The sequence below is a fragment of the Microtus pennsylvanicus genome, chromosome 7 (genome assembly GCF_037038515.1).
Source record: "Microtus pennsylvanicus isolate mMicPen1 chromosome 7, mMicPen1.hap1, whole genome shotgun sequence".
NCBI classification, from domain to species: domain Eukaryota; kingdom Metazoa; phylum Chordata; class Mammalia; order Rodentia; family Cricetidae; genus Microtus; species Microtus pennsylvanicus.
In genome coordinates, this window is record NC_134585.1 from 115775474 (window position 1) to 115802385 (window position 26912).

The window sequence follows — 26912 nt, forward strand, 5'->3', positions numbered from 1 at the left end:
AAAGAGAAAATGGGTTTTCTCCAATGAAGTGACACTCCCAGGCAGCCCCGTTGTCCGGAAGTAGATAGCCAACACCAAACAGACTGTGTCTTTCTGTGTGCTCTTCTTTCTTTTGTGTGTGCATGCACATGTGTGTGATTGTTATGGTTTGGTGGGGTTTTGTTTATTTTTGTGGTTTGTTTGGTTTTAGTTTTTCTCTTGAGAGAGCGATAAAGATGAGGTTAAGAGAATAGGGAGGTGGGAGGAGCTGGGAACATCTGGGGGAAGAGAACGATTATAATCAAAACATATCGTATAATTTTTTAATGTAAAACCGTCACCTTAAATAGTGGTTGTAAGACATGCATGGATCTAAATAGAAAGGAGAAAAGACAAGATCTCCTGAGTATATTGGGAGTGTTGGGGGGGGGCGGTCACAGGAGAGGGGAGAGGGGAGGAAGGAAGCAGAGGGGAAGGAAGTGGAGGGGAGAAAATGTATAGCACAATAAAAATAATTTTAAAAAAGAAAAGAAAAAAATGGTTGTAAAGACTGAAACTTCCCATTTTGAAATTCACATATCCAGGATGGGTCATATCAGAAAGCAGGTATAGCTCACTTCCAGAAGCTTGATAGTCGGTTCCTCTTGACAGAGCTGGTTCTGTTAAAGCTGCCTTTGTCTTCAATGGGCATCCTCAACACCTGGAGTCAACCCTCTCATTCCCTAACACCTTTCAACCGAACCAGTTTCCATCTCCTTTTTTTTTTTTTTTTTTTTTTTACTTTCCTCCTCTTTTCTGGTGCCACTATCACTTCAGGGAACACTCACACTAGATACACATGCTGACAAGTCTGCAGAATCAGTCCTAGACACAGCTGTTCATTCCCCTGCTCCGAAACCCCAAAAGGCACTAGAAAGATGCACAGACTCTAATGGTTGAGCCCAAGGCTCTGCCTCCTGCTCAGGACTCCGCAGAAAGCACTCACTATGTGCTGGCTCTTGCTGAAGAGGCAGGAAACCCAAGCCATGTCTCTTGCTTTCTTCCCACCTCTAGAGGCCAGAGTTCCATCTATGGAGCCGGACTGCTCCTCGGAATCTAGCCTCTAACGCTAGCCTTGGGCAGGTTGGTAAGCAGACCAGTCTGAGCCACATCTACAGCCAGCCCTGCTGGAGCTCTCTGAGGCTCAGTTTGTTTCATTTATAAAACAGGAAATAAAATTTCACTTACCCTATAGGATTCTTGCTAAAGGTTCAGAGAGAATTATTTCACTTATTTTATTTCACTATGACTGACTCTTCTGTTATTTAGGGGATATTTTATTATTTCTACAACCAAACCCATGTAGATAAGAACTTGCATATTCAATAAGGTCTGTACAAATAAAAAACAACATTTAATGTTTCTAGACCAATTTCTAGCTAATTTCTGTAGAATGCTAACTTCACATAGCAGAGCCCGGTTCTTTGAGGTACCTTCCCTCATCTTATTCTGGCTAACGTTTGTTTTTAATTATTATAAAAGCACATTTATAATTGACTAGGGGTGCAGGTCAGTGGTAGAATAGTTGCCTAGCAGGCAAAAGTCACAGGGGAATGATACTCAGTGTCACTAGAAAACAAAGCAAATATACGTGAATGTGTGTATATATAATAAGTTTTAAATGATTCATACCTACTCTGGTTCTCCCTTTCCTTACCACCTTTCAATTAGCTGGAAGTTCTCTGGGTAAACAAGTTGGGTTTAATTTACTCTGATGATTTTGTTACATGAGTTCTCAAATCTTTCTTGAAACATATAAAATTTGGTATAATGATTTCATTGCCCCTACCTCAAAAGGCAGAACTAAGAAAAAAAAACCTAGGAAATACAATGACCTGGCCAAGATCACATCAAGTAAACTAGAATCATGAAAGAAACTGTTTTTTTTTTTTCCCAAAAAACCTTTTGTTTGATTTCTGAGACAGAGGAGTCTTGCTGTCCAGGAACTCATTATATACTCACAAATATCCACCTGTCTCTGCCTCCCAAGTGTTGAGATTAAAGGTGTGGGCCACTATGCCCAGCTAACTTGGCACCCTTAACCAAATCCAAAAAACCGTCGGTACCAGCAGCCAATATCAAATTATCCCACTACAGAGGCAGTCACTACAGTGATTGGTAGTTAACTTCAACATCAACTGATTTATCTCAAAAAAGAATTCTGCATCACTTGGTCCAGTATCATCAGCCACCTCTTGTTTAGATCAAATGCCCTAGCATAGGTACTTCCTCCATTCTAGCTGTGCAAATAAAAAAATGAAAGAAAAAGAAATAGGAAGGGAGGGAGGGAGGGAGGGAGGGAGGGAGGGAGGGAGGGAAGGAGGGAGGAAAGGAGGGAAGGAGAGAGGGAGGGAAGGAGGGAGCAAGGGAGAGAGGGAGGGAGGGAGGGAGGGAGGGAGGGAAGGAGAGAGGGAGAAAAAAGAGAGAAAGAAAATGGAAGTGGTCCAGTGAGTTTGTGCTCAAGAAGGAAAGAGCCCAATACTCCCCAGCCCTTACAACTCAGCTGCTTCTCTCTCATGCAACAGCAGAAATCAGATGCTGAATGAGAAAAGACTAACACACAGCCTTCCCAGAGTAATCATGAGAGTAAAGAAGTTGCTGGACAAGGATGAGGACTGGACACCACACAAATGTCAAGAGGCGCCTGTGTTTAATGTCGAGTGTCTGTGTGAAGGGAAGAGATTCTCTGACGGTTCTGTGATGTTTGTCTTACTACAAGTAGAAAAGTCTGTCCAAGAAAGTCCTTTTGCCAAGGGTCTAGAATTAAGCTCTGAAGCCAGAGGCGCCTGCAGGGGTGCAGATGTTCTGACTCTCACTGATGTTGATGTTAGCCGTGATGCGGCAGCCACAAGCTCTCAAAGAAGTGTGAAAAGATTACATGCCACATAGGAAGTGGTGACCAGACATAGCCAACAAACCACGGATTCAATCAATAAACTCAAGTGCCTCTTAGAAAGTAGTGAGATGGAAACAAAGGGTTCCTATGGTAACCGCTGGCTGGTTACAGCCCATCGGCGTTGTTCTTTTTTATTGTATAGGTCTCTGAGCATTGTGTCTGCATGTGTATAGATGCACCATGTGCTTGCATGGTGCCCTGGGAGGCCAGAAGAGGGCACTAGAACTGTAATTACAGCGAAAGTGAGACCTGAGCCCACATGAATTGAATCTGAGGTCTCTGCAAGAGCACTAACTGCTCTGAAATGCTGAGTCATCCTTCCGGGCGCTCATTAAAGAAAACAAAAATGAGTAAGAAGCAGGTGTTTCTTCAAGTTTAGCTGGAAGTTTTGTCTCCTGTTTCTAGAATAAAGTGGGTTTTGAATCTGGCACACCCACATCCCTGGAGAAGAAAAAGATGAGGAATTTTCAGATATAAATATAGATACAGGTACAGATGTATCAAAACAAAAAGAATATAAGCTGTACACTTGGAGAGAATATTTGTAACGATGTATCTGACCCCCCCAAAAAATGACCACCACCCAAAATATATAGAGTAATCTTAGTACTCATCAACAGGTCTGAGGAGATGGCTCAGTCAGTATAACATCCTTGTTCCTTAAACACCTGTGTTTAGTACTGTTTGGGTGGAAGTTCCATCCCAAGCCCCCTCCCCTAGGAGTTGCCTCAGTCCAGACTCCACCTCTGAGAAAGCCTGCCAAATGGTGACCCCTCCCCAGAGATGCTCAAGACCACTCTCACAGGGTATTTAAATTGTACCCAGAGGACAAACATGTGGTTTCCTGGTCTGCCTTCTCCATCTCCTCTCTGAGGGCCTGGAAGCCCACCCGGGAGTGTCAGTATCCATTAAACCTAGGCTTTTTTCTAATTCGGTTTGATTTGGTCTGATTTGAATCATTGTGTTGGCAAAGAGGTTTATCAGGGTGCAAAAACTTTTCTTCTGGAAGTTCCACAAAGGGACTGTTTTTCTCACTGGCCCAGGGCCATGTGGTAAGAAAACACCCTCCCCTTGCACCTACTCTCTGCCAGGCTGAGATCAGCTTCCTCTGGGTAAGTTTCAAGTCATTGCCTTAGAGGCCTATGGCCTCATGCAATTTTCGGGCTGTCCTGTGAAAGGCACAGCTGTGCCAAGCACCCAACCTGACCAAGGTTCAAGGTATTTCTCACACCCCTCTGTTTTTGACCCAAAGTCTACCACAATGAACACACTGCACTAGGCTATGGGTCCTGGCATACACTTGCAAAATGGGTACCTACAATTCAAGGCCTAACCTCCAAAGGCCCTTGGGCAGCCTTTTACAAAATCTTCTTAAATTGGGGCTATCTGACACCGTATGTCCTTGACACCTAAACTTTCTGCCAACACGGGAACAAATAAACAACCCCCCCCCAATATGCCCACGTTTTCTGGATGCTGTGCTCCTGCTCCTCCTCCCCACCCCCTCCCCACTTCTCTTCGCTCTTTGCTGTTTGCATTCCTGTGCAATATGGTCATGCTGGGCTTCTCTCTACAAGGGATCCGTTCCCCGTGTCCTTCCCCTCTAAACTGCATAGGTGTTCTGTCTTTATGTTTCTGTTCTCCCTTACAGCATCTGCTAATCTAGCCCTCAATGAGACCAACTGTGACCTGGCTTCAGCAGCCTACTCCAGAATTTTTAAGTTGGTCAGCTGACACAGGTTCCTAAAAAAAAGCTTTGTTCATCTGTCTATTAATATATGCATAAATAATGTGGCCACAGTTTGCTTGTTTTATGTCTATGTGTATATGTGCTTGTTTTAAAATCTATAAAACTTTTAACTCCAGATTACAACGGCTCTGGGAAAATGCGAACACGTGGATAACCACCATTTTTGGTTGAGGTCAAAGTGAAAACCTCAGCACCATCTTTGGTAAGAGTACCCATGTGTGCTGGCCCTACCAAGGAGACATTCCGCCTCCAATATACTTTGGCTTACTAAAATACTTCTTCTAATCTTCTTGCCTTTACTGACATTGGTAAGCTGTAACTGATTGGGTAAACTATATGTCTAAATTTAACTTATATGTCTAATTTGGCTATACCTGCCAGGTAATGGTACCCTGATACTCAGTGACCTTACAGATCTGAGAGTATGGCATTTAACAAAAGAGCTTCTTAGGACAGAGACATGCCAGCTCCTGCAGCATCCTATAGCTCCTCCAAGAAGATGCATGGTTGCAGAAGACCTTCTTCTTGGAGGCTTGCCTTTGGATATGGTAAAGCCACCCACACAGCAAAAAGGCTGCCTTCTACCTTATCAACCTCCTGGACACTACACAGGGGATCGTTTCATTCTGCCAAGACAGGTAGACTGAACCTTACCCCCAAAGAAAAAAATCTTCAGGCCTCATGGGATCATTGGCTAAAGACAAGTACTGCTTCTAAGACTGGTATTCACCAAAGACCACAGAGAGACTTGGGATTGCCTACATAGCTAAAGAAAGCTACCTCACTTCTGCTCCTCTACTTATCCCTCCTAGATCTGTCTGATGGCATTTGATGACTTAGGGTACTGGTAGCTCATTACTTCATTTGTTAAGTTTCTTGCTAAAAATACAGACAGGGGTGCCTCTTTCATAGGCTTCATAGTCCAGAATTAATAGTTTCAGATGTATCTTCAGAGGTTCAGAGTTTCCAGTTTCCTTTAATTGTCTTCTAAAATGTTCGTGCCTTTTAACCTAAAGTCATAGCCTTTTGCTATGACACCAAGGTTTAAATCTGTTCCAGCTGTCTCACAGATGCCTGAAGGTTCCTGGGGAAAGTTCTGCTACTGTATCAAGAAATCTGGTCTGGTTAATACAGTCTGCAGAGCCTATTTTGACCCCACCCATTTTCAAGCCCGCCAAAAGATGACCTCTCCCTAGAGATGCTTGAGACCACTCCCACAGGGTATTTAAATTGTACCCCAGAAAACAAACCTGTGGTTTTCCAGTCTTTCTTCCCTGTCTCCTCTCTGGGGGACCAGAAGTGCACCTAGGAGTGTTGGTATCCATTAAACCTGGGTTTTTTTCTAATTTGGTTTGACTTGATCTGACTTTGATTACTGCATTGGTGGAAAGGTTTATTGGGGTGCCAAAACTTTCCAAGTACCTAGCATAGGGGCTGGAATGCTTCCATAGCTACACCATGGAAGCAGAAACCCAGATAGTTTTCTGCTGAAAGACTACATTTCCAGGCTTCCCTGTGGACTACAGAAGCCATTTCCATCCCATAAGGGTCCACATCTCACACATTTTGTCCATCGTACACGTGGATGGCAAAGATGCCCCCTTACTATGAATAAACATGGTCCAGCCTAAGGTCAAACCAAGCCTCTCCTTCTTTCCCTTTCCATCTCCCTACAGCTGCCTCTTAATAATGTAACATATGGTTCAGTACATTGTAAAGGGATCAGGATTTCAGAGCTTGCACCCACACCCAAAATGTCTCCAACAACAGAGGCAAATAACAATTGCCTGCCCTCAAGGTCTCCCGAACTGACATACAGGATGCTGTGAACACGAGAGCTTTGAACCTACACCTACCATCCAACAAGTATGGGACCTGCATGCCAGTTCAACTGGTCATGCCCTTTACCCTGGCATTTAACTCTTCCTCTTAGCAAAAGATAATTCCAGCACCTACACGCTAACCACTCAGGTTCCCTCATTAAAGGAGGCTGCCAGATACTCTGTAATCAAAGTCACACCTTTGGCAAATGATTCAGCATATCCTAGGGGTGTCTTTCAGTTGGTTTTATATCTGTAGAGTCAACAAATCATTCTATTAAATGATATTCCAAGGCTTTGGATTCTTCAGGAGGAGAAGACTTAGATGAGGCGATTTTCTCCCACCTGGGCTCATCTGTGGTACTTTGAGATTATAATCAACACACAGAGAGATCCAGGGTCAGTGCCTACAACCTGGATCCTACAAGCAGTCCAGAGGCTTTGACAGTGAAGCTTACGGATGTTTTCTAAGAAATCCCCAAAGCAATTATCTGCTAAAGCTCATTTAATTTGGTTATCTGCTTTATAAATTATGCCTCCAAACAGTAAATCTATTTTTAAATAGAATTATATTAAGAAATATGCTTACTGCTGCTATGTGTGGTGACCTGGAGATTTGTCCTTCAGCAGAAGGAGCAAAGAGTTGACGTTAGCGTTCGTTGTTAATTCAGTCTATGATGGGGGAGTGTCATATCAATCTGTTGATTTCCTTGGTTAAGCAATAAAGAAACTGCTAGGCCCATTTGATAGGCCCAGCCTTAGGTGGGTGGAGTAAACAGAAGGGAAGGCTGGGAGGAAGAGGAAGTGAGGGCAGACTCCGCAGCTCTCCTCTCCAGAGCAGACACTTCAGAGAGACGCCATGTCCAGCTCCCAGGCAGGCGCACGCAATGAAGCAAGCCGCCAGGTCAGACATGCTGAATCTTTCCCGGTAAGACCGGTGCTCACAGATTATTAGAGATGGGTTGATTGGGATATCAGAATTAGCCAGTAAGGGCCAGAGCTAAGGGCCAAGCAGTGATGAAAAGAATACAGTGTCTGTGTAATTATTTCGGGGCATAAGCTAGCCGAGCCGGGCAGGTGGCTTGGGGTTTTGGGGACGCAGCCCAGCCGCCGCTCCATATTACTACAAATGACGCCCAGACGTGTGGCTAACTGAGTCCACAAAAAACTTGAGAAGGCTTAAAAATAAGGGAGAGAGCGTTTAACACAGATTTTTGCTGTTTGTTGGTGGCGTGCTGTAGAGAGATTTCCTGATTCGGCAACAGCAGCAGAAAAAACGCTGTGTCATTTCAAAGTGTGGCTTCCTGGGGCTGTGCCGCCAGTGAAAACTCTGGACTATGTTTGTGTTCCCGCTTGGGATCGGAAGGAGAGTGCTCTGAGACCGTGCGATGACTCAGAGCTCCCCGCCTGCTCCTGGGCAGAAGGCAGAATCAGGCTTAGGCAGGCGGAAGAGCGTGGCGGATTCCTGCCGCCATAGAGAGACGTGTTTTCAGACTGCACAGTGCTCTGCGTGTCAGATTTTGATGTAACTTGGATGAAAAGAATTTCTGTGCTGCATGCTCAGTCTCAGAATTAAAGTGCTGAGTGCCGCTCCTACTTGGTAGCCCCAAGAGGCTTCCTGACTCGGCTTTAGCTGCAAAGCCTGCAGCTCATTAAGAGGTCCTGCCACGAAACACTTAAACGGTGTTGACGAAAAGCTGAACGCGTGCTTTTCGGTTTTCAGCCATAGCAGAAAAAAAGCTGCGCCGCTTAAAAATGCCGGCTTTCTGGGCCATCCTGCCAGGGCAAACTCTGACTGTTTGAGGCAGGAGGGCCGGCTACCGAGAGAGGACTTGAGTGTTGTCTGTTGTAGCTCGCTGGCTGGCAGGGACCTTGCAGCCTGTACCTCAGCCATGAGGCTGGAAAGCTAAGGAATGGACTGGATCTAGCTGGCAAAGCCACGCCTTTAGTCCTACTGATATTGCTTGGCAAATTAAAGGCTCTTGTGGTCAGAAAAAAAGAGATATACAGTAAAGAGAGATTCAAAGACAGAGAAAATTTCTGAATGGTTTAAAGTGTGTTAAAAATATATGCAAGCTGAAAGTTGAAGTTCTTAAAGCAAAAAACAAAAAAAAAAGGAAGAGAGTTGTTGTGTGTACACGCCTTTAATCCCAGCACTTGGGAAGCAGAGGCAGACGCATCTCTGTGAGTTTGAGGCCTGCCAGGCAGTGGTAGCACACGCCTTTAATCCCAGCACTTGGGAAACAGAGGCAGACGGATCTCTGTGAGTTTGAGGCCTGCCAGGCCGTGGTAGCACACGCCTTTAATCCCAGTGCCTAGAAGGCAGAGACGAACAGACCTCTGTGAGTTCAAGGTGTAGTTGCAAACACCTTTAATCCCAATGCCTGGGAGGCAGAGACAGGCGGATCTCTGAGAGTTCAAAGACAGCCTGGTCCACAGATATACGCTCAAAAAGCAAAAAGTTAACTTAGGAATGTCTCAGCTTAGATTCTTAAGCGCCTAATGATTTAAAGGCGCAAATCAAAAGTGCTCCTGGATAGTAAAAAATTGCAGATTCACAATAGGACAGATTCAGACCACTGAATGAGTCACACTGTTGGATGAATGTACGTTGGCTTGGGAGAGAGAAGAAAAAGAATATAGAGAATAAAGTTAATGGTTTAAAAAGAAAAAAGTAAAAGTAAAGTCTTTAAAGAGACAGAATAAAGTAAAGTGATAGAGTAAAAATAAGCCGCGTAAAGATGAAATATTCACAGAGAGTCTGGATTATGTACATTGTGTTTTCCTTAAAATTTTTGACTGTGAAGGAGCTAAGTACAGAGAGACATTTCATTACATGGGCTGCCAAGCTAAACCAGAATGGATATAAGGGTATTACGATTTCAGAATTTGGGTCTAAGGATATGATGCTTTGGAGAGAGTCTTCTTTTGTTTTCACAGAGGATGAGACTCTATGGATTTCTTCTATTCCGATTTGGTATGATGGACCACGTCCTCCTGAAGGGTTGCTGTGAACATCTTCAGAAAATTGCCTTGCTCAACTGCCAACTGAGATAAACCTGGCACACAGGTTACACCCTAAAATCATTAACGACGCCCCCATTCAGCAGGAAGCAGTTTGGAGAGAAAAAACTGCGCCCATGTTCCCAAATATAGTTTATAAATGTTCTTTTACATTTAAAGGGGGATATGATATAGACATGAATAATTTGCATTAGTATAGATTTTGCTTTATTGATAGAGATTTACGGTCAATTTTGTTATATGTATAAATGTTTCTGATGTAACTTTTACTTGATAACTGTTTTGTTATATGTAATTTTGCTAGGTTGAAGTTAAAGCCTTTCTTTTTTGTTTAAACAGAAAAAGGGGAAGTGATGGGGGAGTGTCATATCAATCTGTTGATTTCCTTGGTTAAGCAATAAAGAAACTGCTAGGCCCATTTGATAGGCCCACCCTTAGGTGGGTGGAGTAAACAGAAGGGAAGGCTGGGAGGAAGAGGAAGTGAGGGCAGACTCCGCAGCTCTCCTCTCCAGAGCAGACACTTCAGAGAGACGCCATGTCCAGCTCCCAGGCAGGCGCACGCAATGAAGCAAGCCGCCAGGTCAGACATGCTGAATCTTTCCCGGTAAGACCGGTGCTCACAGATTATTAGAGATGGGTTGATTGGGATATCAGAATTAGCCAGTAAGGGCCAGAGCTAAGGGCCAAGCAGTGATGAAAAGAATACAGTGTCTGTGTAATTATTTCGGGGCATAAGCTAGCCGAGCCGGGCAGGTGGCTTGGGGTTTTGGGGACGCAGCCCAGCCGCCGCTCCATATTACTACAAATGACGCCCAGACGTGTGGCTAACTGAGTCCACAAAAAACTTGAGAAGGCTTAAAAATAAGGGAGAGAGCGTTTAACACAGATTTTTGCTGTTTGTTGGTGGCGTGCTGTAGAGAGATTTCCTGATTCGGCAACAGCAGCAGAAAAAACGCTGTGTCATTTCAAAGTGTGGCTTCCTGGGGCTGTGCCGCCAGTGAAAACTCTGGACTATGTTTGTGTTCCCGCTTGGGATCGGAAGGAGAGTGCTCTGAGACCGTGCGATGACTCAGAGCTCCCCGCCTGCTCCTGGGCAGAAGGCAGAATCAGGCTTAGGCAGGCGGAAGAGCGTGGCGGATTCCTGCCGCCATAGAGAGACGTGTTTTCAGACTGCACAGTGCTCTGCGTGTCAGATTTTGATGTAACTTGGATGAAAAGAATTTCTGTGCTGCATGCTCAGTCTCAGAATTAAAGTGCTGAGTGCCGCTCCTACTTGGTAGCCCCAAGAGGCTTCCTGACTCGGCTTTAGCTGCAAAGCCTGCAGCTCATTAAGAGGTCCTGCCACGAAACACTTAAACGGTGTTGACGAAAAGCTGAACGCGTGCTTTTCGGTTTTCAGCCATAGCAGAAAAAAAGCTGCGCCGCTTAAAAATGCCGGCTTTCTGGGCCATCCTGCCAGGGCAAACTCTGACTGTTTGAGGCAGGAGGGCCGGCTACCGAGAGAGGACTTGAGTGTTGTCTGTTGTAGCTCGCTGGCTGGCAGGGACCTTGCAGCCTGTACCTCAGCCATGAGGCTGGAAAGCTAAGGAATGGACTGGATCTAGCTGGCAAAGCCACGCCTTTAGTCCTACTGATATTGCTTGGCAAATTAAAGGCTCTTGTGGTCAGAAAAAAAGAGATATACAGTAAAGAGAGATTCAAAGACAGAGAAAATTTCTGAATGGTTTAAAGTGTGTTAAAAATATATGCAAGCTGAAAGTTGAAGTTCTTAAAGCAAAAAACAAAAAAAAAAGGAAGAGAGTTGTTGTGTGTACACGCCTTTAATCCCAGCACTTGGGAAGCAGAGGCAGACGCATCTCTGTGAGTTTGAGGCCTGCCAGGCAGTGGTAGCACACGCCTTTAATCCCAGCACTTGGGAAACAGAGGCAGACGGATCTCTGTGAGTTTGAGGCCTGCCAGGCCGTGGTAGCACACGCCTTTAATCCCAGTGCCTAGAAGGCAGAGACGAACAGACCTCTGTGAGTTCAAGGTGTAGTTGCAAACACCTTTAATCCCAATGCCTGGGAGGCAGAGACAGGCGGATCTCTGAGAGTTCAAAGACAGCCTGGTCCACAGATATACGCTCAAAAAGCAAAAAGTTAACTTAGGAATGTCTCAGCTTAGATTCTTAAGCGCCTAATGATTTAAAGGCGCAAATCAAAAGTGCTCCTGGATAGTAAAAAATTGCAGATTCACAATAGGACAGATTCAGACCACTGAATGAGTCACACTGTTGGATGAATGTACGTTGGCTTGGGAGAGAGAAGAAAAAGAATATAGAGAATAAAGTTAATGGTTTAAAAAGAAAAAAGTAAAAGTAAAGTCTTTAAAGAGACAGAATAAAGTAAAGTGATAGAGTAAAAATAAGCCGCGTAAAGATGAAATATTCACAGAGAGTCTGGATTATGTACATTGTGTTTTCCTTAAAATTTTTGACTGTGAAGGAGCTAAGTACAGAGAGACATTTCATTACATGGGCTGCCAAGCTAAACCAGAATGGATATAAGGGTATTACGATTTCAGAATTTGGGTCTAAGGATATGATGCTTTGGAGAGAGTCTTCTTTTGTTTTCACAGAGGATGAGACTCTATGGATTTCTTCTATTCCGATTTGGTATGATGGACCACGTCCTCCTGAAGGGTTGCTGTGAACATCTTCAGAAAATTGCCTTGCTCAACTGCCAACTGAGATAAACCTGGCACACAGGTTACACCCTAAAATCATTAACGACGCCCCCATTCAGCAGGAAGCAGTTTGGAGAGAAAAAACTGCGCCCATGTTCCCAAATATAGTTTATAAATGTTCTTTTACATTTAAAGGGGGATATGATATAGACATGAATAATTTGCATTAGTATAGATTTTGCTTTATTGATAGAGATTTACGGTCAATTTTGTTATATGTATAAATGTTTCTGATGTAACTTTTACTTGATAACTGTTTTGTTATATGTAATTTTGCTAGGTTGAAGTTAAAGCCTTTCTTTTTTGTTTAAACAGAAAAAGGGGAAGTGATGGGGGAGTGTCATATCAATCTGTTGATTTCCTTGGTTAAGCAATAAAGAAACTGCTAGGCCCATTTGATAGGCCCACCCTTAGGTGGGTGGAGTAAACAGAAGGGAAGGCTGGGAGGAAGAGGAAGTGAGGGCAGACTCCGCAGCTCTCCTCTCCAGAGCAGACACTTCAGAGAGACGCCATGTCCAGCTCCCAGGCAGGCGCACGCAATGAAGCAAGCCGCCAGGTCAGACATGCTGAATCTTTCCCGGTAAGACCGGTGCTCACAGATTATTAGAGATGGGTTGATTGGGATATCAGAATTAGCCAGTAAGGGCCAGAGCTAAGGGCCAAGCAGTGATGAAAAGAATACAGTGTCTGTGTAATTATTTCGGGGCATAAGCTAGCCGAGCCGGGCAGGTGGCTTGGGGTTTTGGGGACGCAGCCCAGCCGCCGCTCCATATTACTACAAATGACGCCCAGACGTGTGGCTAACTGAGTCCACAAAAAACTTGAGAAGGCTTAAAAATAAGGGAGAGAGCGTTTAACACAGATTTTTGCTGTTTGTTGGTGGCGTGCTGTAGAGAGATTTCCTGATTCGGCAACAGCAGCAGAAAAAACGCTGTGTCATTTCAAAGTGTGGCTTCCTGGGGCTGTGCCGCCAGTGAAAACTCTGGACTATGTTTGTGTTCCCGCTTGGGATCGGAAGGAGAGTGCTCTGAGACCGTGCGATGACTCAGAGCTCCCCGCCTGCTCCTGGGCAGAAGGCAGAATCAGGCTTAGGCAGGCGGAAGAGCGTGGCGGATTCCTGCCGCCATAGAGAGACGTGTTTTCAGACTGCACAGTGCTCTGCGTGTCAGATTTTGATGTAACTTGGATGAAAAGAATTTCTGTGCTGCATGCTCAGTCTCAGAATTAAAGTGCTGAGTGCCGCTCCTACTTGGTAGCCCCAAGAGGCTTCCTGACTCGGCTTTAGCTGCAAAGCCTGCAGCTCATTAAGAGGTCCTGCCACGAAACACTTAAACGGTGTTGACGAAAAGCTGAACGCGTGCTTTTCGGTTTTCAGCCATAGCAGAAAAAAAGCTGCGCCGCTTAAAAATGCCGGCTTTCTGGGCCATCCTGCCAGGGCAAACTCTGACTGTTTGAGGCAGGAGGGCCGGCTACCGAGAGAGGACTTGAGTGTTGTCTGTTGTAGCTCGCTGGCTGGCAGGGACCTTGCAGCCTGTACCTCAGCCATGAGGCTGGAAAGCTAAGGAATGGACTGGATCTAGCTGGCAAAGCCACGCCTTTAGTCCTACTGATATTGCTTGGCAAATTAAAGGCTCTTGTGGTCAGAAAAAAAGAGATATACAGTAAAGAGAGATTCAAAGACAGAGAAAATTTCTGAATGGTTTAAAGTGTGTTAAAAATATATGCAAGCTGAAAGTTGAAGTTCTTAAAGCAAAAAACAAAAAAAAAAGGAAGAGAGTTGTTGTGTGTACACGCCTTTAATCCCAGCACTTGGGAAGCAGAGGCAGACGCATCTCTGTGAGTTTGAGGCCTGCCAGGCAGTGGTAGCACACGCCTTTAATCCCAGCACTTGGGAAACAGAGGCAGACGGATCTCTGTGAGTTTGAGGCCTGCCAGGCCGTGGTAGCACACGCCTTTAATCCCAGTGCCTAGAAGGCAGAGACGAACAGACCTCTGTGAGTTCAAGGTGTAGTTGCAAACACCTTTAATCCCAATGCCTGGGAGGCAGAGACAGGCGGATCTCTGAGAGTTCAAAGACAGCCTGGTCCACAGATATACGCTCAAAAAGCAAAAAGTTAACTTAGGAATGTCTCAGCTTAGATTCTTAAGCGCCTAATGATTTAAAGGCGCAAATCAAAAGTGCTCCTGGATAGTAAAAAATTGCAGATTCACAATAGGACAGATTCAGACCACTGAATGAGTCACACTGTTGGATGAATGTACGTTGGCTTGGGAGAGAGAAGAAAAAGAATATAGAGAATAAAGTTAATGGTTTAAAAAGAAAAAAGTAAAAGTAAAGTCTTTAAAGAGACAGAATAAAGTAAAGTGATAGAGTAAAAATAAGCCGCGTAAAGATGAAATATTCACAGAGAGTCTGGATTATGTACATTGTGTTTTCCTTAAAATTTTTGACTGTGAAGGAGCTAAGTACAGAGAGACATTTCATTACATGGGCTGCCAAGCTAAACCAGAATGGATATAAGGGTATTACGATTTCAGAATTTGGGTCTAAGGATATGATGCTTTGGAGAGAGTCTTCTTTTGTTTTCACAGAGGATGAGACTCTATGGATTTCTTCTATTCCGATTTGGTATGATGGACCACGTCCTCCTGAAGGGTTGCTGTGAACATCTTCAGAAAATTGCCTTGCTCAACTGCCAACTGAGATAAACCTGGCACACAGGTTACACCCTAAAATCATTAACGACGCCCCCATTCAGCAGGAAGCAGTTTGGAGAGAAAAAACTGCGCCCATGTTCCCAAATATAGTTTATAAATGTTCTTTTACATTTAAAGGGGGATATGATATAGACATGAATAATTTGCATTAGTATAGATTTTGCTTTATTGATAGAGATTTACGGTCAATTTTGTTATATGTATAAATGTTTCTGATGTAACTTTTACTTGATAACTGTTTTGTTATATGTAATTTTGCTAGGTTGAAGTTAAAGCCTTTCTTTTTTGTTTAAACAGAAAAAGGGGAAGTGATGGGGGAGTGTCATATCAATCTGTTGATTTCCTTGGTTAAGCAATAAAGAAACTGCTAGGCCCATTTGATAGGCCCACCCTTAGGTGGGTGGAGTAAACAGAAGGGAAGGCTGGGAGGAAGAGGAAGTGAGGGCAGACTCCGCAGCTCTCCTCTCCAGAGCAGACACTTCAGAGAGACGCCATGTCCAGCTCCCAGGCAGGCGCACGCAATGAAGCAAGCCGCCAGGTCAGACATGCTGAATCTTTCCCGGTAAGACCGGTGCTCACAGATTATTAGAGATGGGTTGATTGGGATATCAGAATTAGCCAGTAAGGGCCAGAGCTAAGGGCCAAGCAGTGATGAAAAGAATACAGTGTCTGTGTAATTATTTCGGGGCATAAGCTAGCCGAGCCGGGCAGGTGGCTTGGGGTTTTGGGGACGCAGCCCAGCCGCCGCTCCATATTACTACAAGTCTATGTTGTAAATTATTTCTTAGAGATTTGGCATGGCTGACTGCTTTCATCGTTCATATCTGTTGACTGAGTGTACGGAAGGAGGAGGCAGATCTGTAACAGTTCTGTTAATAGGGTTAGGGTTAGAGGACTTGGTAAGGTGAATCACTTACTGACACGTAAGCCACTGACTCGGGTGGTAACTCAGGATGTTCTAGAACAGTGGTTCTCAACCTGTGGGTCCTGACCCCTTTGGGGGTTCGCACATATCCTGCATATTGGATATTTACATTATAATTCAGGATGGTAGCAAAATAATTTCATGGTCAGGGGTTGCTACAACATGAAAAACTGTGCTAAAGGGTCACAGCATTAGAGAGATTGAGAACCAGTCTTCTCGAGTGTTCTAAAGAAGTGCCTTTGGAGAACCTAGACAACAAAGAGGACCCAAAAAGAGACATACATGGATCTAATCTACATGGGAAGTAGAAAAAGACAAGATCTCCTGAGTAAATTGGGAACATGGGGACCATGGGAGAAGGTAGAAGGGGAGGGGAGAGAAAGGAAGGGGAGCAGAGAAAAATGTATAGCTCAATAAAATCAATTTAAAAAAAAAAGAAGTGCCTATTGAAGATAAGGCAAAGCAGTCACTATGTCTGGAGTATGTTCAGATTGGAAATTAAAAATTATTCCGTTTTGGGAAATATAAATTGTAATTAAATTGTCTCTTGGAATATAGGTATAACAATTTGGTAATTACAGAAATATATATTATTATGGTTTCAAATACTGGTTCTGGTCACTTAAGGTAATAGTCTTATTTTTAAAAAGTTTTACCTTATCGAATTATTTCTAACCAAAACTTTTGTTTTACTTAAGATACTATTTTTGTTCCTTAAATAACAGTTGGTATTGTTGATATTGAAAACAAATATGTAAAGTTCATCACACGTAAGAGCAAGAAATACGTCTTTGGCACATTCAGTTCAGATTTGTTCCTTGGACACTGATTTTAACTGACTTCGTTTACACAGCATCCAGGTGCCTGTTGCTTAGGTAGGAGTCTGACTTAACAAACAGCTGATTACAGTCACTCTGTCCTTCTCCAGAAGAACTCTGATACCTGACCCAGCCAGTTGTCCAACTGCCTCCTAACTGCTATTAATCTTGATATAAGAGATTTCCTCGAGCCACTTTGTCTACTAATGCTCCCCACAAAGTTGTACAGTTGTTACCTCCTGATGCTCCCCTCATTGCCTTTCTGTCAGCCTTGAAGCAGTGACCAAGAGATCGACACCCCCAAATCCGTAAAAGCAGTCTGGATGACCTAGGGAACTAATGGACCATGGGCCACCCAACTCATCCCTCTTCTTGCCACGCTGGACATTGTTTGGGGGGACTCAGAACTAAAGCTGCAGGACTGGAGCCCCCTTTCGTCAACTAGCCTCCCAGTCTCAGCAGCTCAGGTCAGCTTAACACCCTTCAGGACCTGCCGACTCTGTGCCTGCTGCAGTACTCCAGGAATGAGAAGGACTGGACCCAACCACTGGGATGAAATCTGTGCCATCTCCACAGAAGATGCTGCTTTCCACACCAACAAATGTTAACTGGTTTGAGACGGCGCCTAGAGACAGGGACCAGGAAAAAGTCAACCGTACACCTCCTCCTACACCTCCTCCTATGTATGGGCTTCTAGTTCCCTCCCAGTCTGGCTCCTCCTCTGGATCAATTCTTTCCGTCTTCTTACCCCCAGACTTAAGTTTTTACACTGTCTTTTAAATGTTTTTCTTATGGAGCTTCACCCTTTACCCCAACAAAATGTCCCACGTCAGATCTCCCAGTAGTTCTCACCCTGAAACAGCTCCGTCTCTTCCCAATACATCTGTAAAAAGACCTTTCAGATACTACGGAGAAACTCTGGCTAAAAGGGACCGTCATCCATCCCTTTCACACCAGTCCAGACACAATCTGTCGCATTACTCTTCTATCTCCTCCTGTTGCTTTCCTTTGATGCTCTGTAGCTCCCTGCTACTTCAACTAGCTCATTTTGGTGACAGTGGGACCAGTTACTATCACCCTGTATCAAATCTATGTCCACTTTCTGTCACTGGCCCACTTGGTCGGCTCCACCTCTACCCCTCCCTATGCCTAACCTTCCCAGAAAATCTCTCAGCTTTAATCTGTAAACAGTCATGTATTTACAGCCCTCTAGTGATTATTTCCCAAGTCTCTACAGGAACTGCAGGAGAACAATAGCATGATCCACTACAGCTGATCAAGTTAAGGCTCTCCCCTGCTGTGTGACCAGAATACCCCTTCTCGATGGACCCAGAACTATCCCCTCCAACACAGCTGTACCATCCCTACCCGTATTTTTTGTTTACATCCTCTCAGAGTCAGGAATGATAACTTCCTGCTAAAGGACTACACTTCCCAGCTCCCCTCATGGACTGCTGAAGTCTCCCTGGCCCTACAAGGGGCAGCATCCCATCTTTCTCTGTGGGCATCTGGCCATCTTCACACACGGATGACAAAGATGCCCACTTGCCATAAGTGGACATGGTCCTGCCTAAGGTCAGACCAAGCCCTTCTTTCTACCTTCTGTCTCTCTACCGCAAAATAATCTTCCAACCTAATCTTTTAAATAATCTAACAGACAGGAGGATCTCTGAGACTCTGGCCAGCTACTCTACCCAGATCAGTGAGATCCAGGCTCATTGAGAGACCCTGTCTCAAAAATTAAGGTGGAAGAGACTAGACAGATGGCTCAGTAGTTAAGAACACTGGCTGCTCTTCCTGTGGACCCAGGTTCTATTCCCAGCCCCCACACGGTGGCTCACAATCATCTGTAAGTCCAGTCCTAGCACTTCAGAGTAAACCAGGCACACATGTGGTATGCAGACATACAGACAAAATACCCATACACATTAAAGTAAATAATTTTTAAACCATCACTGACATTTGTTTAAAAAAATTAATCAGATTTTAAACAACTAATGCTGTAGGAAGTCTTACAGCCAGTGGTTACCCACCCACTGGGGCATGACCTCTTATACTATCTAAGCTGATGTAGAGCATGATATAGAGCTTTTCCAGACCCTCTGTTCTGGCTGCAGGATTCGGTTTCTGATCACCATTCAAGCAGAGGATTCTGATTTGTGAGTCTACCCTTAAATAAATAACCATCTATTTCTCAATTCTGAGCTAGTGTGGGATGTCTTTAAGCATCCTTCTTCATTTGGCATCCAATGTGGGGCCCAAACTCACGACCCTAAGAGTAAGAGTTTCATGCTAGCCAGGCAGCTGGGACAAACAAGTGGCCCCTCCTCCAACAAACCAAGGAAGATGCCCAGCATCCACCTCTGGCCTCCACACAAGTGTACACACACACACTTATCAACACGAATTTAAAATGTACAAAAGATATGAACAGGCATGTACCAAAGAAACCATGCAAATGGTAGATGAACCTATGAAAAACTGTTCAACATCACAGGCTCTGGGGAATGGAGGCAACCCAGCTGAGAGACAGTGCTCCCACCTTCAGGAATATTCAAACCTAAAACTCCCTGTTTCTGCTGATGGAAACAGAGCAGCAGCGAATGGCATTCTCTGGTGGGAAAACACAGCACATTCTTCACAAAGCAAGACGTATTCTTACAGTAAGACCCAGCATTTACACGCCTTGGTATTTATCCGAGCAAGACGAAAGCCTGTCAAAAAACAAAAACAAACCAACAAAACCTGCACATAAATCCTTACAGCAGCTTTGATCTCAGACTTAAACCTGGAAACAACTAAAATGTCTTTCACGAATTGAATGGATAAACTGTGGCATTCCAGTGACACGCTACTCACAGGCACACACACATACACTTACCCACCCAGCCTCCCACACACTCACATAAACGCATCTACCAATCTGTATTTTTTTTAAAAAAAAATGTATATTACTGAAAGAAGCCAATATAAAAATGACTGCATGCTTCAGTCCCATCTCTATGACTCTGGAAAGTGCAAAACAATGGAGAGAGTTGGAAAAAGCAAACCAACCAACAAAACAACAAAGATCAGTGGTTGTCAAGGATTTCAAGGGAGCGATGGACAAAAGAATAAAAAACAGGTGATGTCGGGGGCATCACAGGGTTCCGTGCACTATTATAACGGCACGCAGGTCGTTACACACTTGACAGCTCAGAGAGGGCACACCACTCAGAGGAAGCCAGACGTGAACAGGAGACTTTGGGTGATGAGCAGTAACGGTAGCTTACCAAGTGTAGAAAATGCACCATGCTGAGACAGGACGCTGAGGGTGGAGGAGGCTGTGACAGGGTGGGGGCAGGAGGCACATGGAGACTCTGTACCTTATGCTCAACTCTCCCATGAGCCTGGAAACTGCTCTAAAAATGTCCATTCTTAAATTATGTACAGTTGCATATGCTGCATGTGTGGTTATTTTTTTTTAGCTCAGTATATGGGCATTTGTTCATTCCCACATTTCCACTAGGCCAGAAGAGAAATGCAATGTTTAAAAATATAATGGGTTTAATAAATATACAATCAATAAATATGTATTAAATGTGCCACAAACTACCATTCTTCTAGGTTCTGTGTTGCTAGAGATTATGTCTAATGGATTTATATCAAATTCCAGTTTTCAACAGCACCCACCATTGTTAGAAGAAATCTTTATTAGTATCTGCTGAGAAGTTACCAAAAAGGCCCAGGGAGAAAATGTGATTCTTTACCAAGTATGACAGCAAAGCAAAACCGTCAACAACTGGGAAGAGCAGACGTTTCAGTAATGCCTTTCACCAAGCGTCAAGCGAAATGTGTTTGCCACATGGCAATGCGTGACATTTCTTAGAAATGAAACCCAGGAAGAATGGTTGCTGCCTTGTAATTCACGACAGGATCCTGGCAAATGTCATAGAAGGCCACATGTATGTGGCCTCCTTGAAGAAAGGCCACGCCTAGCCTGCGAATGCGCAGAACATGACCCGCTGTGTAGATAGACAGGGCTATCCCATGAACTGCCTGTGGGAAGGCAGGTTCAATCTCGTGACAGCAGACAGCCCTGTCCACTCGTGAAGGAGAGGCTGCTCCGCATCCATACTTGCTGAAGTAAAGCCCAAGTCCCCCCTCACTCTCCCAGAGGCGCTATCAGAGAAGCTCCTTCACCCATCTTTCCTTTCTGTATTTCCCTCCCTGCTGGCACTTAGGGAGCCCCTATGATTTTCTCAGATGTACGATAAAAAGGCTTTTCCTATTTTCCTAGTCCCAGTGAAGGTGGACAGGCCAGCAAGGGTAGGAACGAAGCAGTGACCGCACCCACCCAACCTGAAATCATCAAACTCCACCATCATTCAGAATGATGTTGGCACAAACACATGCAAGCAAGTCTCTGCTCTGCATCCTTCCAGCCGGAACTCAGCAGCCAGTTGGGTTAAAAACATGAATGATAACTAAGAAAGGCAACTTCTTTCTTGTCTTCCATCTACAATAAAAGCCACCTGCTAATATTAAAATGTTCCATGCCTCCATTTCTGCATTTTACCCATGACTAACGGTTCACCATGAGCAGACTTCTGAAAGTCCGCCACACGCCAGGCTGTGTTCTGGGCATGCAGTCCCTGTCATGCCAATGAAACCCAGGCATTTTAGGCCATAGAGACCGAAGGAGAGCTAAGGACGACCTGGTGTGACCAAGCCAACCTACCCAGAAGGGAAGAGACTTAGCCTGGCGGGGACAGAGAATTCAGATAGACTGGAAGAAAACAAAAAACAAAGAGGAAGGATCCTGGGCAAAGTTCTGTGCCCAAAGGCCTTAAGGATTCTATTCTATTCTAAATTTGGTCTTTGCAACTGATGGCCATAGAAAATTAAAGACAAGAAAAAATGTGGTTTATTGTTGTTGTTTAGCTTGTAAAGGAAAAACTTTGCTTCTCAGGATGAGAACCAGTAGAATGATTTTATAAGCCCAACGATGTTCCTGGATGGAAACCTGCAAATGTGGAGGGCTTTAGAGGAAGAAAGGATGACAACCAAGTCCCTCCCACAGAAACTTTTTTTTTTGTAGTTTTTTCGAGACAGGGTTACTCTGTAGCTTTGGAGCCTCTCCTGGAACTAGCTCTTGTAGACCAGGCTGGGCTTGAACTCACAGAGATCCACCTGCCTCTGCCTCCCGAGTGCTGGTATTAAAGGTGTGCGCCACCACCGCCCAGCCAGAAAGAGTTCTGAAAGCTGTGGTGATTGGCAGACCTACATTCCAGTGCATCTCCAGAACAGAAGCTGGGGCTCCAGGCAAGCTTCTTGCCGTCGCTCTGTCTTCTGGTTTCCTCATTTTTAGAATGGAGATAATGCTGATAACGACAGTTATCAGATGAAATAAAGCAATGCATGTAAACTGTCTGGTTTCTCCCATGTACGTGTGGAGGTGCACATCCAAAAACATGTGTATATGGAGGCCACAGGACAGACGTGGATGTGATCACTTAGGTGCTGCCCATTTGAGCTAGATCTCCCAATAAACTGGAACTCACCAAGCAGGCTAGACTGCCTGGCTTCAGCGATCCTCCTGTCTCTGTTTCCCCAGTGCCAGGATTACATTGCATGCACATGCCATTATGCTAGCTTTTTTTAAACAAGGGTTCTGGGGATCAGATTCATGTCCTTGCACCTGCAAAGCAAGCACTGTACCAACCAACGCATGCATGTCCCCAACCTCGAATGTCTTAGTGTGAGCACTGATGTATTCAATAATGTAATGATTATAAGTCACATGAAAAGAAAGCAAGAAAAATACACAATTATTTGGCATTGGGGAGAAGTAAACAAAGTTTGAGGATGTAATCTGCCCTGTTCTTCCATGTGCTACATTTTGGCCCTAATAGACAACTTAATCTGTAAGAAGGAAGAGGCATGTTCGATGCCTGCCTCAGCTGCAAAGAGCTGGGCAGTCTTGCCTTCTCGTAAACACTTTAATACTGAGGGAAAAAAAATCACCTTCCTCTGTGCAGACCTACAAAAATAACTGGCTATGCACTTACATTAATCCATTCCATATGTTGCTAGAGTTTGAAATTCAGGTTGGCGAAGAAGCCCAATGACACAGTTCTCACGAACATCTTTTACTAGACACCATGGCAAACGCTTTCAGAGTCTCTTGAGCCAGGAGAAAGGAAAGGTTTCGGTATGCTGTGACCTAGAGCTTTTATTTCCCGTCACAATGAGTCCACCCAAGTCTATGAGAAAGATTCTGTGACTTTCCTATAGAAACCAAGTAAGAGATAAAATAAGCCAAACGTGGGCCGGGGATGTAGCTCACTTGGTAAAGGGCTTGCCAAGTTTGCACCAAGTCCTGGTACGGCATAAAATTAGGTGTCCTGAAACACACCTCTAACCTCAGCATTCACAAGACGGAGACAAGGATGAGAGCCGAGGAGCTGTTCCGTCATCCTTGGCTGCACAGTGAGCTACAAGGCAGGCCGAACTTCATAAGACCTGATCTATAAATAGAGACAAGATCGTGTATTCTTTCATTTATTTATGAACTTCAAATCAAACATCCTCCGTGCGTCTGTTATAAAGCATCAGGCAGAAAAAAAATATCATTGTCCTCAAGGGTTTGACAACTAAAGGGAGAACGAGACGACAGTTCTCACAGGCTGGGAGGGATGTCACCAAAATACAAAGTGCAACGAGGATAAGATTAATACCAACTAGGAATTATTGAAAGGCTCCTATGAGGGAGTTATGGATTGGGATGAAAATAATGGGAGGCCGTGCAGGAATGTGCTGCAGGCCCGTGGGTTGACCTGAGGAACCAATGCTCAAGAACGTGTGTTGCGTCTTGGGATGAAAGCCGTGTGTTGCAAGAGACCAGTAGACGATGAAGAAACAACGGAGGAGTGGGCAGACCCTGGATATGTCAAGAACTCTGAATGCCAAATTTAGTTGTTAAGCTTACTCAATTACATGAACACTAATAGCACGTGGGTATACTCAGAAACCTGCCAAGAGGCAAAGAAGAAAGGAGAAGCAATGCCTCAGAGAACGTCTCAAATGGCTCTCAAGTCACCCACACAGAGCTGCGACCTGGACTGCTGCGTGCTACCGGGGCTTTGTGCGTTCTCCCTTTGGAAACAGACAAGCGCTTTCTTGTCTTACTGTATCCTTTTTAGTAACCAACTTTTACACTTTCTCCTTCCTTCCCCCAGGAGACTAAAAAATTAGGCAGACAAGCAGATTCCGGAGAAATCCAAAGAGCTTTTGGCAGGAGGAAAAGGAATGTTATGGAAATCCATCAGCCTCAGACATGCAGCCTCCAGTGAGGCCACCCTGGTCCCTTCAACCCAGCTCCATCCTCTGAGTTTTCTGATTTCTTGCCACTTGCTCCTTAGCTCCAGTAGTTTTTGAATGACATCACGTTTGTCTCCTGCATGCTCTAGAAGGCAGTCTTTGGACTTTCCCTTGGTTCAATCTCAGGTTATGTCCTTATCTCTTGGACCATCAACTTTCCTCCAAGGCTCCTACCTCCAACACACGTAGTCAGTGTGAGCAACTGTAGACTTTTTTCAATAAAAGCCTCTTTCTTCATTTGATCCCAATAACACTGGCTGCCTGGACACCTCCAGTTGGTTCATTCCAACTTCCTTCATGTTTCATTTAACTAGTAACACAGGTGGAAAACCTGTCTCTCCCTTCAAACCATTTACCTACCCAGGGTCCAGAGCATCCTTCCTCCTGTGAACTTCAGGTAATCCCTCCTCCCTTCTCAAGAGACATTCATTTGGCTTTAAAGTGTATTGTACATTAAGTAATAATGGCTCGTTTCCTTAAGGGAGGGGGTACACATCTGGATATCCGTGGAAGAGCAGAAAGGCAACAGAGGCAGGTGAATATCCGTACAGGCGTCTCACTCCAGCTGTGTTCAAACTTGCCCACTTGTCCACCACAGCCCTCAGAGACCACGGACTTGCTAGCCGTTGTCTCGCCGCGTTTACCACAGCAGTCTCTTGGGGAGAGACCCACTCTCTGGGAATGCTGACAGCGAACTGTGCCTGACTCAACAGGCAGGATTACAGAGCCATCAAATTAAAGTATGTCTCGAACTGATGTGGAGGGGCAGCTGATTCCCGGGGGGGGGGGGGGTAAGAAAATGGAAAATCATGGAAAGTCCCAGAGGAAGTCGTAAAGTCCCATTCTAGAAGCCCGCTATTGTGTCCTCTGACTGTAAGATACACCCAGAGCCCGTGTGTCACTGCTTCTCTTCCCCCTCCCTCGTCCCAACATATGCCTCACCCCGGGCCACCTGAGCCTCGACAAGCCCTCTGGATGCAGGTTCCAGCTCTGTCCACCGCCTGTTCAGGACAAGCCAATGTGAACATTTATAACTGGGGATTCTAGCAACGCCAGACAACGACCCCTCTTGGGCCACCAGCAGCTGCCTAGCCCTGCCTTCCATCCGCAGGTCCTCATTGTGCCTTTTGCCCTGTCTGATCGCAGCCCCTAAACGGTAAGGGGTTGCGATAATCCGAGTCGGGCAGACAGATGAAAGGATAGGGGAACAGACATACGTTTCACAAGGACCCAAATTAACCTGCTCGCAAAGTCCCCACCCTCATCCCCTTTCCTCACAGCAGGGCTGGGGGGCGCTGACAGAGCAGGCAAAGGGAGCGCGATCTCAGCTGGTGCACCGCTGCACACAAAGCCCTTCACCTTCTGCTCGCCTGGCAAGCTCCTCCCTGGGTTTGGTCTCCCAGGGTCTCTGATGCCCCCTTCGGTGGTCCGTGGGACGGTCCCACTCGCTCTATCAGCGCAATCTCAACCTCTTCCTCCCCGCCCCTCACCGCTGAGCCCAAAGGGAGCTGTGCTCGCTTTAGGGATGCGAGGGCTCCTCATGAGTCCACGGTTCCTGAGCCCACGGGATGGCAGACCGCGGTCCAGTGTGCGGGACACAGCTTCGCGCGGCAGCGCAGCCACAGCAGACATCCCAACCCCCGACATGGTCAGTCCCAGTGCCCAGCTCCCCATCCCCGAAGCGGGCGCGCCGAGACGCAGCAGCGCTCCTACCTGCGATGCGCCTGGCGGCTCCGAGCGCAAAGCCGGAGCCTGGCGCCCGCGCGTCTGCCTGGTGCGGCGGCGGAGCGGCCGCGGGCTGGCACTCGGGCTAGCTGCCCGCTGCCTCCTCGCTGGGGCTTCCTGTGGGGCTGGACAAAAGACATTTCCTGGGAGGAGCGGGGAATGTTCCCAGCATGCCTCGATTTGTAGTTCGCGGGGACTTCCTGCCACCGCAGCAGCTGCAGGGGCCCTAACTCGGACCCCAGGACTGGAGGAGGGGCGCTCGTTGCGTCCCTGGACATTGCTGGACTGGAGTGGCGCGCAGCTTATGGCTGACCCACCGGACGCCGCTGACAGAGCCGCGGTCCTTCAGATTCATGCTGCACGTACCCGCTTGCTACCCTGTGCGCACGATGCAAGCGGCCTTTTCTTTAGAAATGAAGTTTGTGATGGGTTCTCTTTAAGTAAACTTTTCCTCTTCTAATAGGTGGTCTTCCATAATGGGAGATTGAGATGGGGACACACTCTGATACCCAGCCTGGCCATGCACTCACCCTGACAACTCTCCGCGATTCTCCTTCCTCAGTTTTCAGGCGTGTGCCAAACCGAGTTTGTTGTTTTTGTTTGTTTTCTTGTGTGTCAAGGTTCTGCCTTAAAGCCCCCTGCATGCTAGGCAAGTGCTCTGTCCATCTACATCCCGTTTCTCTAACCCAGTGGTTCTCAACCTGCGAGTCGCCACCCCTTTGGGAGTCAAACAACCTTTCAAAGGGCTCACCTAAGACAATCGGAAAACACAGATGTTTACATTATGATTTACGTTAGCAAAATTACAGTTATGAAGTAGCAATGAAAATTATGTTATGCCTGGGATTCACCACAACGTGAGACTGTATTAAAGTTTCACAACCTGAGGAAGGTTGAGAACCACAGTCAGGATTCAGCGGCAGGTCGTTCAAGAAGAGAACTTGACTGCTCTTCTGGAATTCAGATCCTTAAGGTCTTGGCACTTTGTCCTTAAAACCATAAGGAGCTGATCATTCCCAGATCCTGGCTTGGTGACATCCCTTTCCTCCACTGTTGGCCTCCACCCAGGCTTCTTTTCAAGAAAATTAATTGAATTGAGAGATAGAAAATAAACTTCATGACGTAGATAATG

The 26912-nt window shown here is 45.5% G+C and overlaps 1 protein-coding gene across 2 annotated transcripts in view; it reads right to left on the reverse strand.

The window, feature by feature from the left end:
- The window catches only part of Znf697 (zinc finger protein 697), a 47374-nt gene extending 21452 nt beyond the window's left edge, over positions 1 to 25922 (reverse strand). The window contains exon 1 of one of the 2 annotated variants that reach the window (XM_075981803.1): positions 25769 to 25922. In XM_075981803.1, the coding sequence (XP_075837918.1) occupies positions 25769 to 25920 (152 nt within the window). In that variant the 5' untranslated portion in view covers positions 25921 to 25922. The remainder of the gene's footprint in view (positions 1 to 25768) is intronic. The other variant, XM_075981805.1, reaches the window with a different exon arrangement.
- Between the last annotated feature and the right edge of the window lie 990 nt (positions 25923 to 26912).